At 45.8% G+C, this 16,898-nt stretch overlaps 2 protein-coding genes across 3 annotated transcripts; one reads left to right on the top strand and one right to left on the bottom strand.

Annotated features, from left to right (window-relative positions):
• The first annotated feature begins 5,307 nt into the window (after window positions 1-5,307).
• On the top strand, window positions 5,308-9,355 carry dph5 (diphthamide biosynthesis 5). Its single transcript, XM_029499676.1, has 7 exons — window positions 5,308-5,511; window positions 6,537-6,661; window positions 6,860-6,968; window positions 7,768-7,888; window positions 8,214-8,253; window positions 8,430-8,533; window positions 8,835-9,355. The coding sequence occupies exons 1-7, from the start codon at window positions 5,377-5,379 to the stop codon at window positions 9,065-9,067; spliced, it is 867 nt and encodes a 288-aa protein (XP_029355536.1). The 5' UTR covers window positions 5,308-5,376; the 3' UTR covers window positions 9,068-9,355.
• A 102-nt stretch (window positions 9,356-9,457) lies between these two features.
• On the bottom strand, window positions 9,458-16,203 carry slc30a7 (solute carrier family 30 member 7). 2 transcript variants are annotated; one of them, XM_029499675.1, is made up of 11 exons: window positions 16,046-16,203; window positions 15,735-15,836; window positions 12,083-12,196; window positions 11,919-12,006; window positions 11,704-11,833; window positions 11,435-11,623; window positions 11,126-11,149; window positions 10,758-10,893; window positions 10,198-10,288; window positions 9,921-10,070; window positions 9,458-9,842 (listed from the first exon to the last, which is right to left on the bottom strand). In XM_029499675.1, exons 1-11 carry the CDS (start codon window positions 16,123-16,125, stop codon window positions 9,795-9,797), a joined length of 1,152 nt encoding a protein of 383 aa, XP_029355535.1. In that variant the 5' UTR covers window positions 16,126-16,203; the 3' UTR covers window positions 9,458-9,794. The 2 variants fall into 2 exon arrangements, with proteins under 2 accessions (XP_029355535.1, XP_029355534.1); XM_029499674.1 differs by having other exon boundaries at window positions 11,126-11,170; window positions 11,396-11,623.
• Between the last annotated feature and the right edge of the window lie 695 nt (window positions 16,204-16,898).

Genomic DNA, 16,898 nt, shown 5'->3' on the forward strand with positions numbered 1-16,898 from the left:
TCTTTTGGTAGGACGGTGTTATAGTGGTCAGTGCTGTTGCCCCGCAACAAGAAGATCACAGGTTCGGTTCCCAGGCCTGGGTCTTTTCTGTGTGGAGTTTGTTTGTTTTCCACGTGCCTGCATGGGTTTCCTTCCACCGTCCAAAGACATCATGTTTGGGGTAATTGGAGACTCTAAACTGTCAGTAGGTCTGTGTGTGAGTGTGAGTGCTTGTTTGTCTTTGTGTGTTGGCCCTGTGATGGACTGGTGACCTGCCCAAGGTGAACCCTGGCTTTGCCCAATGTGAGCTGGGATTGGCTCCAGCACTCCCCGCGACCTGGAAACGGACAAGTGGTGGAAGATGAATGAATGGATGCCTCTCTTTTGGTTTTAGTCCTGGAGTTGATCCTGTTCTTTGTTTTCTTTGCTGGTCCTGGTCCTGTTCTTGGTCACTACCTTGGCCCACTTTAGGTCCTGGTAATTTTTGGTCTTTGCCCTCGTTCTTAGTCTTGTATTAGGTCTTGGCCTAGATTCAGGGACAAGGTGTTGTAGTCATTGTCCTGATGGTATGACTTGTTTCTCGAGGAATGACCACAATAATGAGAGGCATGTTTGACCCCACCCTCTCCCCAGTTTTGTCTGTTTCTGTCACACTTCTCAAACCACAGCAGAGAATCTTGACGTGTGACAGGGCCCAATCACCTGAAACCAAGGGAAAGGACCCAGAACTCTGATCCAGAACCAAACAAGAATCCAGAATTCAGAAGGATAACCCAGAACAGTGCACCCTGACACTGTAATCCAGAACACAGGACCCTGAACACTGAACACTGAACCCTTGACCTAGGACTTAGAATTCAGAACCCTGAACCCTTAAGCCAAATCCAGAAGCCAGAGCCAAGAAGGCATACAGAGAACTAAGAACCCTGAAACCTGAATCCAGGATCTAGAGTGCAGAATCCTGAGCCCAGTAGCCAAGACCAGAATCTAGAGTCCCTTAAAACACTCTGGTCCTGGTCCTAGTTTTGCTGCTTCTGGTTCTGCTCCTGGTCATGGTTGTGTTTCTGGTCTCTTTCTGCACCTTCATCTAGGTCTAAAACATTTGGTTGCAGTGAAATTTAAACTACTGAACATCTGCAGTCTGTAATTATGGTTTGGATTGTGCGTTTTTGTGTGTGTGTGTGTGTGTGTGTGTGTGTGTGTGTGTGTGTGTACTGTAACAGGAAAACATTACCCAGCTTCTTCCTCTCTGATTTCCTGTGATGGGATTCATTGTTTGTCTGGTTTAGAGGAATGTGGAGGCGCCATAGTTTCCTTGGAGGGCGGGGGGAATGAACCAGCATGAACTTCTTAAAAAGTTTGATCTACAGCAGCTCTGTTGGGCATCAGACCATACTTGAGCCTTGAGCCCTGACCCTATAGTCCAGCAGTTTTCCTTCCTTGGACCACCTTTAGTAGGTCTTGCCCTGGCAGACCAGGATCATCCCTCAGAGTTGCAGTGTTGGAGAAGCTCTCATCATCTACTCATCACAGCTTGGTTCTTGTCAAAGTCTCTCTCCTCCTCAACACATCAACTTCAGGGCTAAATGCTCAACTCAGCCTAATAGACCCTATCCACCAACTGGTAGCCACAATAACCAGGTATACCCCACCCACTGACAGTTATCCATGGTAACCATGTGTATCCCACCTACTGACAGGTATCCAAGGTAACCAAGTAGGGTAGCCAACACCCTGCAAAATAAATAGGAGCACCTTGTTGGCGGAGCTGGCTGACCTGACCTCCTTGCATGGGAACGGTGAAGTCATGTTTTACAGACTTTTTTTGATCCTCACAGAAACACTGAACAAAGTGCTTCCCTTTTAAGCTCTATACAGGATGAGTATTTTTGTTTGTAAATATAAGACGATTAAGGTTTTCAAGAGACAGTTGGCAACCCTATAACCAAGTATATACTACCCAATGACAAGTTATCCATGGCAACCAGGTGTATCTCACCTGCAACAGGCATCCATGGTAACTAGGTAATCAGTGTTATTCTCTTCACTTGTCAGTGTCATAATAACAGGAGAACAGTTGTATCCTCAGGTCACCTTGAACATTAACTGAGAAGAGGCGTGTGTGTGTGTGCGCATGTTTTTTATGTGTGTAGTTAATCCATGTGTTTTTGCAGCTTCAGTGTTGCCAACACAGAATCATCATGACTGAGGACACTTCAAACTTTGTGTTGTTGTCATCACACTGATGCTTAAGATGTGATGTCGTCAGACAGATGGTGTTGATTGCATTTAAGTCGTAATGTCTGAACAAATCTTGTAATTTCACACAAAAAGTTTAATTGACCAACAAATTCAAATCAGACGCAATTTCAGTTTGTGTGCTTTAATCTCAAACCTTTAAACATGGACTTGGACCGGATTGGGAGTTTCTGGTCCACTGGTCCAAAGAACACAGTGACCCTCACCCCCCACTGTAGAGTCAGTGTTGGGGGGGCAGCTCCCCAGGGCCCCCCCCCCCCCCCCACCACATTCATCTCATTAGACATGCAAAGCTGCAGAGCTGGAGCTTCAGAGCTCAAAGAGTCGCCTTTGTCCTGTAATTGGAGACGGTTCTGTGGAGTCACAAAGGGAGTGGGGGCTCCTGCACCCGGGCCCCCAGCTACCCCAAAATATCCCCATCTACCCCATCTACCTTCAACTAAACCTACTACCCCAAGTGTGCACAGATACCCCATAATACCCCCAACTACGCCAAAATATCCCCAATTACCCTTACAATCCCCAAGTATCCCGAGCTACCCCCAAATACCCCCTCGTAGCCCCAACTAGCCCTTACTATCCCCCTACTACGTCATACTACTCACTGCTACCCTCCACGATCCCCCAGCTAGTTACCCCCAGAGGAGCACAGGGCACCCCCACCTCACCTGTCTTCATCTCCATGGGAACAGCAGCTGAGACTCAAGGGTGACTTGTGATGCTGCAGCTCAGATCTATCAGATTAAAGTGTCACTATAAACATGTTTATCCTTTTTCTGTCTGACTTCTGTGTTATGTGACCTCACTGTGACCTTACACCTGGCCTCACCTGACAGGAACATTGAGCTTTATCAAACAAACAAGAATAAATGCGCAACAATCAATACATATGATTTTTGATTCCAAGATTCCACAACCAGACTGGTTGGAGCTCTGGGACCTAGACAATCTGGATAAGGTAAAGTCTGCTGCAGATCTGGATCCGAATAACCCCAGTAATGGTCCACATCAGGTTTAGTCCATCATGGATGAGCTGGACCAGATTAATTTAACTGACGTGTCAAACTAGGGTTAGTCATTTTCTTTTTCTGAGGTTTGTGAAGTTCAGGTCCGGATCCAGGTTTGGGTCCTGGTCTATGATCTGACTTTGAAAGTGAAGCAAAGAGAAACAGTTAACTGAGAGTTGATTCTCTGGATGACTGAAGCCGAACAAACCCTGAACCAGCAACAAAAGACCACAACCCCCACACAACACATATGCACAATACACACACACACACAACACACTCCCTCCTCTCCACATCCCCTAAAGAGGAGAGGATCCATTATGTAACCACCCCTCCCCATCCCATCATTAACTGGGTCCCAGGTTGTGGGGGACATGGTCCACAGAGACTTGTTTACCACAACAAGGGACACAGAGGGAGAGATAGACAGCTAGAGAGACAGAGAGACAGAGAGACAGAGAGAGAGATTGAGACAGTTTTTCCCACCAACTCTTTCACATCAAAACTGTTTTCACACGCTGAGCTGTCCACCACTGTTACCATGGAAACAACAAGGAAGGGGGGGGGTACAAAGACAAAACAGCCACTAGAGGGAAACAGGAAGTAATCAGTTTATTAGAAACAACCAGGATTCAGTTTGGTCCAATCCAAAACCACCCCCTCCCCTCCATTAAACTTCCCTCTCAGCTGAGGACTCATCTAATTAAGGTGGAGGGAATAAACAGATAGGCCTCTTTACACCCTACCAGAACCAGGAAGTAACCATCACCATAGCAACAAATAGGTCCTGCTGTGATGGTTGTTGTGGCAAAGGATATTTATTATGTAGGATATATTTCTGTATGGTTTCTGTGTTTCACCAGTTTGAGGAATGAAAAAAGTCCAAGTCCTAGTTTGGTCTTTGTGATAGAGAAATAATGAACAAAGAACTTGGATTTGATGATCCTTTTCATATTGGTTTTATTTCTTTTATACATTTTTTTGTTTGTTTTCTTGCTTTTATTTATTTGGGCTTTTATTAGTGGAGTCTTGAATACCTTTTAACAATGTTTCTGGTACCTTATGTTGCAGATGTTACATTTGTTGTGTATGTATGAATGGACAACAAAGAAATTGAGAAGACTGAACAAAGGAACTTGAAGTAGAACTTGAATTTGAGGACATGTGGGGCATGCAAATCAAAGTGATCTTTGAATCACAGTGATATTTTCCTTTTTCTTTATAATTTAACACCATTCAATTTGTGATTCAGTTCATTGTGACAAAGTTATTAGCCAAAAAAGGGCAAAGTAGAAGATTTGAGCTTCTCCTGTTTCTTCCTCCATTCTCCTTTTGGAATTCCTGCTGTGATGCTGTGTTTTTTTCTATAAACGTTTAAGGGTTTTCTGTGTGACATCAAACTCTCACCACTGATTCTATACTCTACGTATGTCCAATATTATTATGATTTAAAGGAGATAAAAAAACAAGATATGTCCTCTGCAAGGGGAGAGAATAAACCCCATGTTGGAAATTCTTAGTATTGTATCATTTTGGGGTTTTGTTCCTTGTTGTTCAAGACCCTTTAGTAATTTCAAGAGAATCCAGAAATATTTGAATCAATATAGAAAACAAAACATTTAGTTGATTTGATAATTATGGTCTTATGAATAGAAAAACATTTGCAAAAGCATATAATGACATTACAGCAGAGCACTTAAAAAAATAAAAAAAATGTTTTATTTATAGAAATACAATCTGGAAAAGTTATAACTTTGTCCTTTTACCATTCATAGATATTTGCACAGTCGCACGAGGAGAATCTGCACATTAAAAGTTATTAAATCTAATTAAACCTTTATGGAATAAATATCTATAATTATCTGAAAATATTGATGTAGATTCAAAGAAAACATCGCGTGTTTTCACGACATTTAATAGCTGACATTGTCATTTACATAGAGAATCTAAATAATGAGCTTTTATTAAAAACAGATATCCGTAAATGGGATCCAGCTGAACCTCGGAAGAACGTTCGGCGGCTAACTGTCGTGAAACATCAATATTTTGCGACAAGCCGTATTCGAGGCAGGCAGCCTGGACTACACGTGAGTCTGACAGTCTGAGTCGAGCCGTGTCTCCCGCCGGTGAGATGCTGTATCTGATCGGCCTCGGGCTGGGAGACCCCACCGACATCACGATGAAAGGCCTGCAGGCACTGCGGGGCTGCTCCCGGGTCTACCTGGAGTCCTACACGTCGGTGCTGGCCGGCGGGAAAGAAGCTCTGGTGAGTCTGTCTCACACTGCCGCGCTGCTCCGCTGAGGGCTCGCTGTGGTGCGTTCAGGGACTGAGGAGAAACATTAAGATGTAGCGAGCTAACTTCCGGGTTAACCCTGGGGCTCCAGTCCCACGAAGGTTGTTTACTTTCAATCGGGGACACGTTGCATGGGCGGAGCCAGATTATTTCAAAGGGGCGGAGCAATGGGTACCACCAGTTAAACTGGGGGGGGGGGGGCTAATATCCAGCTTTTAGTTTGCAGCACAAATTCCTGCTAATTAAAGCAAATGTCCAAATGTTTCAGCTTACGTCTGGGTTTTATTTTATTTTCAATGTCATTGTAGAAGGTTGAGCTGCAGTCACTTTGCACAAGTTTACACAATGCCCTGTCATTTCAACCGGCTAACAGTGTTGTGAGTCAGTTAGTACTGGGGGACCTGGGGGCCAATCAGATATTAGGGGGGTGGGTGCCGCCCTGTTCCTCCACAGAAGCTCCGCCAATCATACGTTGCCAAGGTAACTCACGCAGAACGCCTAACCTGCTCCGCGGCGGGTTAAGTTGAGGAAAGGAGCTCAGCAGGTTTATTAGACCGCCCACTGGCCAATCAGTTGCCTTGGAAACGGACTGCCCGTTCCCAGACCAACCATTGATACGTGACAGAAAAGGTAGTGAGTTAACCCGTCTGATTTTCCACACGATGGAGGAGGAGGAGGACTCCATTGGGATCGTTACTGAAATAAGGATTTAAAAATTTGTCAAACAAATGATAAATCTGAATTTAAATTCATGGGACACACATACATCCAAGTTCGCTTGATGTGGCATTAATAATTAACGTATTGACAGAGCACACTGAACAACAACACAACCACTGAAAAACACTCACTGAACATTACACACTGAACAACACCACATATTGAACAACATGGTGCTCTGTGTGTGTTGTGCTTTGGCCCAAATGTGTGTTGATCACTGTGTGTCGTCGTCAGTGTGTTCTGTGTATGTGTGTTGACTTCTGTGTGTTGTCCCCAGGAATTGTTCTATGGAAAGGAGCTGATTGTGGCTGACAGAGACCTGGTTGAGCAGCGGGCCGATGAGATCCTGAAGGATGCTAACGTGGCTGATGTGGCGTTCCTGGTTGTGGGTGACCCCTTCGGGTAAGGAGGAACCACAGAGTTTTTGTCAGTCTGCGTTTCCCTCCAAAACAACCAAATTTCAAAAGTACAGACAAACGTGGGTGGGCACCACAGCTGAACCCCCCGTGACTGGACTGCTCTCACTGATGATGTCTGTCCATGATTGTGTGTGTGTTTCCACAGTGATACAGTCATTTGTTATTGTTTATCCTCCTTCAGAGCCACCACCCACAGCGACCTGGTTCTGAGAGCAGTGGATGCTGGGATACCGTACAAAGTCATTCATAACGCCTCCATCATGAATGCAGTGGGCTGCTGTGGTCTGCAGGTACGATACACATGAAGCAGGTTCACCCTGAGCTCAGTCTGACAGGCAGGGCTAACCGCATGACCTTGAAGAGACTCATCTGATATCTGAGTCACCTGACAGACGCTGTCCCTGTGTCTCTGTTGAAATGATCTGATGGCGGAAATGCTTCTTGGATATACGTCACAGCTCCTGGTTTTCTCTGAACCTGTGAGGGTTTTCTCCAGGTGACACTGAATGACATTTAGGAGTAAATGTCCAGTGTGTTCAAGTGGACCCCTCCCACCACCCCAGTGGGATTTTGTCCCAGTCTGACACAGATGGTCTGACTGGATGAGTGCTGAGGGTCCTTACCCATCTGCTGCTGATGTCAGTGAATGCATCACATTACTGTGACCTCAGCAATAACTCAGCTGTCAGAGCAACCAATCAGAGAGCAGGACCCAGCTGTCCACACAAACACATTAGCATTAATGCTAACAAAACTCTCCTCTGGGAGGTCATTCATATGTTAATGAGGGATGTGAACGTAGATGAGCTCTGTGCCCCCCTGGAGCCAATTCCATCAGCCCCTGGCTTCAGTGGTGCATGGGGCAGCAAACCAAAAAGAACAGTCATGTGACCAGTGACATCATAGACTGAATCAGCTGACATGACTGGAACAGTAAATATTAAATACCCAAACCTTCAAGTGGGACCAGTCTTCCAATCACAAGTCAGCTCAGACTGACCTCTGACCTGTTTCCTGTTAAAACATCTTCAGCATCATTTACTAACTGTCTGATTGTGCTGACCTCTGACCTGTGTGTGTGTGTGTCAGCTGTATAATTTTGGGGAGACAGTGTCGTTGGTTTTCTGGACGGAGACGTGGCGACCAGAGAGTTTCTACGACAAGATCTGTAAAAACAGACGAGCTGGACTACACACACTCTGTCTGCTGGGTGAGACAGACACACACACACACACACACACACACACACACTCTCAGGTCTTAGTGATGCTGTAACCATGGTAACCATGAGATGGATGGATTTTGAGCTTTCAGGGTCCAATCCAGGTTTCAGATCTCCATCCATCACCCATGTCCCACCCCTAAACAAACAGCCCTGCAGGGGCTGTGTGTGTGTGTGTCTCAGATTTTGGACCAGTTTGTATTTTTTTTATTTACATTAATGAATATTAACACAGCAGCTGCACACATGGTCTCACACACAGTAACACACACACAAATCTAAAATGTGTTAATTTTTTTTTTTTTTTTTACAGATATCAAAGTCAAAGAGCAGAGCATCGAAAACATGATGAGGTAAGAACCAGGACGCTGCCCTGATCCATTTTAATCTAGAACCAAGTCCAGTCTTTCTCTTGATTGGAGCATAAGGCTTGACTTAGGTCCATTCAAAGATTGGTAAAATGCATTCATTAGTGTTACAATTCAGGATCAGGATCCTGTATGTTGTTCCTTTGTTTGTTGGTGCTCAGGGGGAAGAAGATTTATGAGCCTCCCCGCTTCATGACAGTGAGCCAGGCTGCAGATCAGCTGATCCAGATCATCCAGAGGAGGAAAGAGGATGGGGAGGAGCTGGGTGAGTCACCCAATCAGCACTCATCTGATTGGTTCATCTTAACAAGCACAGAGCTGAGTGTAGCTTCCCTAACATACACACATGAACTTCGTGGCATAAAGTATAAGCCCCCACCCATCTGTAACCACATGTACTGGTGAAGTTGCATAGAGAACAGTGTGACAGTGCATCAGGTGGAAGACCATGCTTCATCTCATGTTGGCACCATACCAGCCTTCACCGGCCGGCCCCTGCCACCAGACCACCAGATCTTCACCTGCTAGTGTCTTTTTTCATGCTAAAATATGCCCCCCCCCCACAGGTGTGACAGAGGATACGGTGTGTGTGGGTGTAGCCCGACTCGGAGCTGATGACCAGATGATTCGTGTAGCGCCATTACGTCAGCTGGTTTCATGTGACCTTGGTGCTCCACTCCATTCCCTGGTTGTTACTGGTCAGCTCCACCCACTGGAGGTGGACATGCTGCGAATTAATGCAGAACCAAACACACTGCAGCACCTGCACATGATTGACAGCTCCACTTACATCTCTTAACATGTCCTGGGTCAAGGGTGGGAGGACTCACCAGCAGGTCCCCACCAGGGGTATGTGTGTGCGTGATTGAGTGAGAGAAGGAGAGAGAATAAATGAGTTGTGTTGCTGCAGGTCTGATTTAATGACAGATCTGGATCAACCCACACCCTCAGGTGTGATCAGTTCACAGGTGGACATCATATGATCATACAGGAAATGTCAGTAAGGCTGTACAATGTAGCATTCAAGTAAAAGCAGCGTCTTTTTGTTTGACCTGAGCTCATTAATAAAGTTATGGATCAAAACTCAGCTCAGAGAAATTGAATCATTTATTACAATTGAAAAAAGACAAAGCCTCAGACCGGTCACATGGTTTGGCACAATTAAAAACATGGCGTGGCATCACACATACACTCACCATGGACCAATCAGCTGGCAACAGTCTGATCCTATTTGTGATGTCACGCAGGGGGGTGGGGCTCAGATTGTCTCTGATTCATGATCAAGGCACTTGGCATGTGGGGGGGTGAGGGGTTAGGAGAGCTGCCTGCCAACTGACAGGTATGTCAACATATAACAGGTGGGGGTGGGGCTGTTTCAGTCCATGTGGTCACAGAACACCCTGAGCCCCTCCCATCCCCCCAAATCCTGGTCTCAGTCTGCTTTAAGTGACTCAAACAAGGTTCGCAGTCAGCTGGGGCAGCAGGCTGAATGTGATTGGTCCCAGTGTGAAGAGGGAGAGGAGCTTCTACATGGCTGCCATGTCGATCTGAACATACAGCTGTCGAACTCCGGCCTGTGGAAGGAAACCAGATGACAGGTACAACTGTGCTGTGTTAAGGGACGAGTGTTCTCGAGGGGTGTGTTCAGGTACCTGTGTGAAGATGTGGTGAGTCTGGCTGAGGATCCAGCGGGTGTCGGCATCCGGGGCGACCAGCAGCTTTAAAGTCCCAATGTAAACATCGGTGCACAGACACCAGAAATGAGGCTCCTGCAGGTTGTACACTCCTTGCAGCTGCTGTACCTGAACAAAATACAAATAACCAGGAATTAGACCAGATGTCATTTAGAATGTTGGTGGTTACTGAGACCTGGCCAACAGTTCTCCACATTTTTTGGGGGCAGTGTGTGTTGAGTCTGGGTGAGCTCACCCTCTGATAACACTCTGGCAGGGTGTGGTCCAGTGAAGGAGGAGTTCTCTGCATCAGAATCCCGATGGAGTCCTTCAGTAAAGGCACCACACTGAGGGTCAGAGGTCACATGTCAGAGTGGGGTTAACACAGTGCTACCTCTGGTCCCTTAGGACCACAGTGGTGCTGATTCTGCAGCTCAGCTCACAGCTCATGACTATGTCTCTGGTAGACTGCAGTAACCTGATGCTTGACCACAGCTCTGCTCTGCTCTGCTGACGCTGTAAATCCGCAGCTACGTTCTCCTCCGGTCTATTAGACCACATAAGCTCCATCTGCCACTGGGGCTTCTGGGAAAGCTGACCACTGCATTTATATCTCCAGGACCAAAAAACTGGGCTGGACTCCAAAACTGCATCCAAGCCCATACCGGTGGTTTGGAGCCCAGTAAATACCATTGGCACATTCTTTTCATGAGAGCGAACCAGATTACCCATCATGCTTCAGTATGACTTGCTTCTCGCTTCAAGGCTGCTTTTGGTCTCAGGTGCCCCCCATGTGTGAGGATGTGTGTTGTTCACCTGACTCCGATGAGGATGGCGATTAACATGGAGCAGATGGGATCCGCAATCATCAGGTTGTACTTCTGCATCAGTAGAGCAGAGATGATCACGCCAATGCTGCCAAGGGTGTCAGCAATGATGTGCAGGAGGACACCTGTAAGGTGCACACATAGACAGACAGACACATACACTCACTCCCTTAGTCCTGGAGATAAACGTTTCTGACAGATAATGATCCGAGTATTTAACACCCTCTGGTGGTTCACCAAAGGAAGTTTAGGATTTTTGTTAAATAACCCTATTTACCTGAGTTAGTCAGGCACATGACAGTCCCTGCATATAGTTCTGGGCTAAGGTGTGATTTAGTCCTGGGCTGCTGGTCTTACCCTGCAGGATCTGTTTGCTGGATCCTTTTCCCAGCTGCAGATCATCTGAAACAAACAAACATGACATCATAACCAGTTCTTAGCATGGGGGGGCAGAGTCTCTCCACTTACAGGATCAAGTTTCAGACTTCCTCTATGACAAAGAAAAAGCTAAAGTTTATTTAGTTCTAAGTTATGCTGCTAATGGCTTGGCTGGACTGCTGGGGCGGCCCTGAGCATCGCTCTTGGAGTCTTGGAGTCCAAGACCTGAGGTCAAAAACAGACACTCACCATGGCAGTGTGGTTCCTCGTGGCTGTGACTGTGTCCACCATGACTGTGTCCATGCCCGTCATGGCTGTGTCCATGCCCGTCATGGCTATGTCCATGCCCGTCATGGCTATGTCCATGCCCGTCATGGCTATGTCTGTCTCCTCCATGTTTGCTGTGGTGGGTATGTCCTCCGTGACTGTGGCCATGGTTCAGGCTGCCGTTAAACAGAGAGTGACTGTGACCGTGGCCTGTGAAAGAGGAGGGTCAGAGGTCAGAGATCTCAGGTCCTGCAGAGCTCGGTTCTACACAGACGTTCTGCAGGTTCTACCTTCGTCTCCATGTGAGTGGCCGTGTCCTCCATGCTGGAACACAAAAATCCCAACCAGGTTCACCAGCAGACCAGCCACAGAAACAGGAAGTAGACGCTCATGGTGAACATCAGGAGGCTCCAGGGCTCTCTAGGGGAGGGGTGGGGGGGCTTTATACAGATAGGAGGGGAAGAATGTGTGTCTCTGTGTGCGTTTGTGTGTGTGTGTGTGTTACCTCTACTCCCTCAGAGAAAATGAAGAAAGCTGTGAAGATGAGGAAAAGTCCATTGACAAAGCCAGCCAATACCTCAGCTCTCACATACCTGAAAGATAGAGACCAGGTCCAGTCAGGTCTAAGTCACAGAGGTCAGGGATCAGGGTCCAGGTCTCAAGTCTCACCCATAAGAGAAGCTGTCGTTTGATCTCCACCTGGAGATGACAGAGGCTGCCAGACCAGCCAGCAGAGCAGTGCAGTCGAAAAACATGTGGAAGGAGTCAGAGATCAGGCCTAGACTGAAGACACACACAACAACACACAGTCAGATCAGTCCTAGACAGGAGACACACAACAAGATAGTCACAGTTCGGGGGTCAGTTTCAAGGAAGTTCAACTCTGACATCAGTTCTGGATTCGGCGGTGGAAACTCTGAGTTTCTGGTTTGAGAACAGCTGATTTAAATGGGTTCAGTCAACTCTGAGCAGGTTAACAAAGGCAACATTAATTAATGGTACCCTGATATTAAGATTCACAGTGGTAACAGGAGACAAGAAGATAGCTTTACCATCTTAAATTGTGAGTATAAACCTTTGGGAGAAAAAAGTAGCACAGCTACAGAAGCAACTGCCAAGGGAGAAAACTGCTCCTCGAGTCAACACAGAAGTTTTAAAACCTGACTGAATAAATAAATGTATTTATTTATATTTGATCAGACTTTGATCAGAAAAATTGGGATCATTGTATTGAATAAAAAATTATTTTCCTTTAGGTGCAATCCCATAGAAATTGGAAGTGAAGTATAAGAACGTATAAGAATGTTATCCTCGTGTATTTCCAGGTACAAGTAAAGTAGCTATGTGAAAGACATTTGATCAAAAACATTCAAAAAGAAATGAATAGACAAAAAACCCCACAGGGAAATGGTGTACTTGGGCTGTCAGATTAAGGAAGCAGATTTGGAAATTGAAATACTTAAACACAAGTTAGTGGAGGGTGCATGGTCACAAGTGAATTTCTAGGAAATACAGAAGTCAGAATAAAATGGCAATTTGGTTTTGAATGCTTTGGGTGGTGGTGGTGGTGGTGGTGGTAATGGAGGCTTAACCTTTGAAGCAATGAATCATAGGGTTCCTCTCCTCTAAAAGTGGGTAGTTTATATGATGGAGAACAACATATGGCACAATGTTACATGCTCTCTCAGGTGACATAGGAATGGGAAGCAGGCTTTCAGCAGGCCTATAGTCATATCCACCCAGGTTCTCATCCTGCAATGGGCCAAATTAGAGAGCTTTTGTGGGCCTGGGTCAGGGGTCAGCAAAGTGAGGTGACATGGGTACCTCCTGTCACCCAGCAGAAGGTCTGTAAGTAAGTAATACTGATTTATATAGTTTTTTCCATATTACAAAGTGCTTTACATGGTCATATAATATTAACTGTATACTGTACACACGAGTATCTTAAAGAAGGAAGACAACTAAATGATAATGTCCAAAGCTTTAGGCCTGTTCCAATCTGCTGTCTTGCACAGACCAGCACACTTAGCACCAACATTGGTAATAATATGCACAGCATCCATATAATCTTGATGTAGTCTGACATTTCGAGACTCTGGTTGATGTATCTGCGTATTAATACAGTGGATGGATGTCCTAGTTTAACATAATCAGTTTCATTTTTTGGATAAGTAAGGATATTTGTGTTTGGTAAATTATTTCTTTGTTTTAACAATGCTTCTTGGCAATAATTCTAATACCGTTGCAAAGCCTGCTTATTTCCCTTTTACTTGGTACTATATGTAAGGAACATGGAATTGCGGGATGAGCAGCAGAGTTGAGTATAGGGGTTGTGCCGATGAAAAATTTACCAAATCCTCTCTGCCAATGCCAAACAGTTTAATCTGCCATTGACTCGTTTGGTGTTTGTTGGATTGGATGATTAAAACAAGAAACAAGACATATTGGCAATTTAACAAATAGGGGCCTCAGTAGCATGTGGAAGAACCATACACAGCCACAACAGCCAGGCACCTCCTCCTCATGCTGGTCACCAGTCTGCTCACACACTGCTGTGGGATGGCATCCCATTCTTCAGCCAGCATCTGTCACAAGTTAACCAACGTGTTTATGTTAGTCACTCTGGTACTGACAGCACACCCAAGCTGATCCCACAAATGTTCCACAAGGTTGAGGTCAGGACTACTGCCAGGGCATTCCATCCTCTCCACTCCCATATTCTGGAGGTAGTCTCTGATAAACTTTGCTCTCTGAGGGTGAGCGTTGTCATCTTGGAGGATAGAGTTCGGTCCCAAGTTGTGGAGATATGGGATTGCCACAGGCTGCAGAATCTCATCACGATATCTCTCTGCATTGAGATTGCCTCCAATAATAACGCTTTGTTTTTCCAGTGAGCAAGATGTCGCCCCACACCATCACACTGCCCCTACCAAAAGATGCTACTCTATAGGTGCAGCAATCAGCATAGCTGACCCTATGATCCAACTGCCGTTGGCAGAATCTGGACTCATTGGTGAACATAACTTTCCTCCACATGTTCAGAATTCAGTGCACATGTTGCTGACACTAGCGCAAAGGGGCCTGACAGCGAAGGGCCGTCATGGCAGGCCTCCTGGCACCACTAAGAGACCAGAGATTGGCTTGGGATGCCCACTTCGCGGCCTGTCTCTGACACCCACCATTATATGGAACTTGGCCTTCTCTTTGGAGATGGTCTTACTCCAAATAAGGCAGCAATTTGGTTTTGTGGAACACCAGCTTGAAATGACCCAATCGTACGGACCCTATCCAGATCAGTCAAACATGGCATGCCAATTCTTGGAGCAGACACCTACTGACCACTGTAGCAGGGCCCACGCTCACAGTTACTGCCTTCAGATGTCTGATTGGCAGCATCTGGGGGTACCAGAAGCTCAAATCAAGAGTCAGCAGCAACAGCTGATTAAGCTGTTTGGCACTGGCAAAGAGGATTTGGCAAAATTTTCATCAGCGCAACCCACATACTCAACTCTGCTGCTCATCCCACAAATGCATGTTCCTTGCAAATGTGGCACCATTTAAAGGGGGAAATAAACAGCCTTTCAAATTATATAAAAATTATTGCCAAGAAGCATTATTAAAACAAATAAATAATTTACCAAACACAAATATCCTTACTATATATTTCTTCATCAACATACCAATTATTCAGACAGTGTAAAATGTGCATGTGACTGAATGAATCATAGAATAGGGAAATGAAACAGTGTTTCTGGCTCTGTAGAGTGGAGGAGTCAGGAGAAACTCAATGTTTCTAACCCTAAACCTGCTCCCAACCAGGTTAGCTTCACAGAGTTAGTTACCATAGTGACCATAGCTTCACAGAGTAAGTTACTATGGTAACTGAATGCTAAACCAGATCTTAAGTTTATGTTAAGTTCAGGCATGCAAAACTCAGAGCTTCCCTCAGTTCAGGTTGAACAAACTCAGTTTTTAATAAACCTGCACACCATAATACACCAAAATACAGAGTAATAGATCAGACCTAGACGGAAACACACAATACATAGCAACACAGAGTCACAGATGAGACCTACACTGGTAACACACAACAACACACAGTCAGAGATCAGACCTAGAGTGGAGACACACAACAACACCTAAACACACACACACACACACACACACACACACACACACACACACACACACACACACACACACACACACACACACACGAACACAAACACATACGTGGCACATCCTGAAGCCAGCGGCCGGACCAGCAGCCGGACCAGCAGCCGGACCAGCAGCCGGACCAGCAGCGGTTCATCCGTCTTACCTGTTGCTCCAGATGCCGTACATGAGCTCCACGAAGGCGAAAGACAGGTTGAGGCAGAGGAAGGAGAAAAGGTTCCGGGATGTTTTGTCAGCCAAGATCGACCTGAGAACAAGAGCCAGAGACCATCAGTCTGACCGGAGCCGCCGAAAACCGGGTCAGACCCGTCTGACTGTCCTGTCCTCACACTGCCCATCGCCGGTAACTCCGCACTGAGCGGGATTAACGGCGGTTGGGCCGGTGGACACCGGGGGCTACACGGTTAGCATCAGGCTAGCGGCGGACAGTTAGCAGCATCAGCTGCGGGTTTTTACCTGAACCAGCCGGAAAGTTTCAGCAGCAGGTTGAACTTGGTGGGTTTGTACTCGTCGTCTTTAATAGATAAAGGTAACATCTTCACACCTGAACAAACACCTGGACACACAAACTCACACTCTGACGACACGTAGCCCAAGGAAGCAAACAGCGAACTTCCGGCTCCGTCGGATTTCACAATAAAGACGTTTTAAAGCGCGACTGACGGAAGTGACAGGTCACGACGACAACAACAGTAACAACAATAACAATAACTGATACCTCTACCACCAATGGAAAGGCAATTCGGTATTTGCTTCAGTTTACCCCATTACAAGTAAAAGTATATGGATAATCATTTTCTTTACTTGAAGTGTCAAAGTAAAAGTCCACAGAAACAAAGAACAGGAAGAAAAATGTCAGTGTTTAATTTCACAGATTAATTAACGGAGTTTATTTGAAGCCTCATCGAAGACTCTCCAAAAGCAGAGCTCTCGGCAGTTCCTCCCTCTGTCCCATGTTTCCTCTGACATGATGTATTTTTGTGAATGTGCTGGTTTGTGAATCTGAGCACCAGGGGGAGTCAGAGGTGTGTGTGGAGCCTCGCACCCCCGGTTTAGTTGACTGAGTAGGGAACTGTCTAGGGTCCAGAGTAGTTACTGAGTCCACAACACTGATGGATCAGTTCAGCAACAGGAAATAGAGATGACTGATCGGGTGATTTCCAGAAGGAGCAGGAGTTCAGATCTGCTGAGACACCTGTCAATCAACAGAGTCTTATTGTAAAGACTCCCATCAGAGAGGAGAAGATCAAAATGTTGTAATAGGAAAGTTCACCCCATTGTTTAAAAAAAAATGGCAAACAGAATTACA

Source organism: Echeneis naucrates, chromosome 4, assembly GCF_900963305.1.
Source record: "Echeneis naucrates chromosome 4, fEcheNa1.1, whole genome shotgun sequence".
In the NCBI taxonomy this organism is placed as follows: Eukaryota; Metazoa; Chordata; class Actinopteri; order Carangiformes; family Echeneidae; genus Echeneis; species Echeneis naucrates.

Excerpts from the sequence above, each read along its gene's own strand:
- dph5 (XM_029499676.1), top strand. The coding sequence starts at position 5,377 with ATGCTGTATCTGATCGGCCTCGGGCTGGGAGACCCCACCGACATCACG. Across the intron at positions 5,512-6,536 it reads CCGGCGGGAAAGAAGCTCTG|GAATTGTTCTATGGAAAGGA; the intron begins GTGAGTCTGTCT and ends TGTTGTCCCCAG. Across the intron at positions 6,662-6,859 it reads GTTGTGGGTGACCCCTTCGG|AGCCACCACCCACAGCGACC; the intron begins GTAAGGAGGAAC and ends ATCCTCCTTCAG.
- slc30a7 (XM_029499674.1), bottom strand. The coding sequence starts at position 16,125 with ATGTTACCTTTATCTATTAAAGACGACGAGTACAAACCCACCAAGTTC. Across the intron at positions 12,197-15,734 it reads TACGGCATCTGGAGCAACAG|TCTAGGCCTGATCTCTGACT; the intron begins GTAAGACGGATG and ends GTGTGTCTTCAG. Across the intron at positions 11,624-11,703 it reads CCACTCACATGGAGACGAAG|GCCACGGTCACAGTCACTCT; the intron begins GTAGAACCTGCA and ends CCTCTTTCACAG.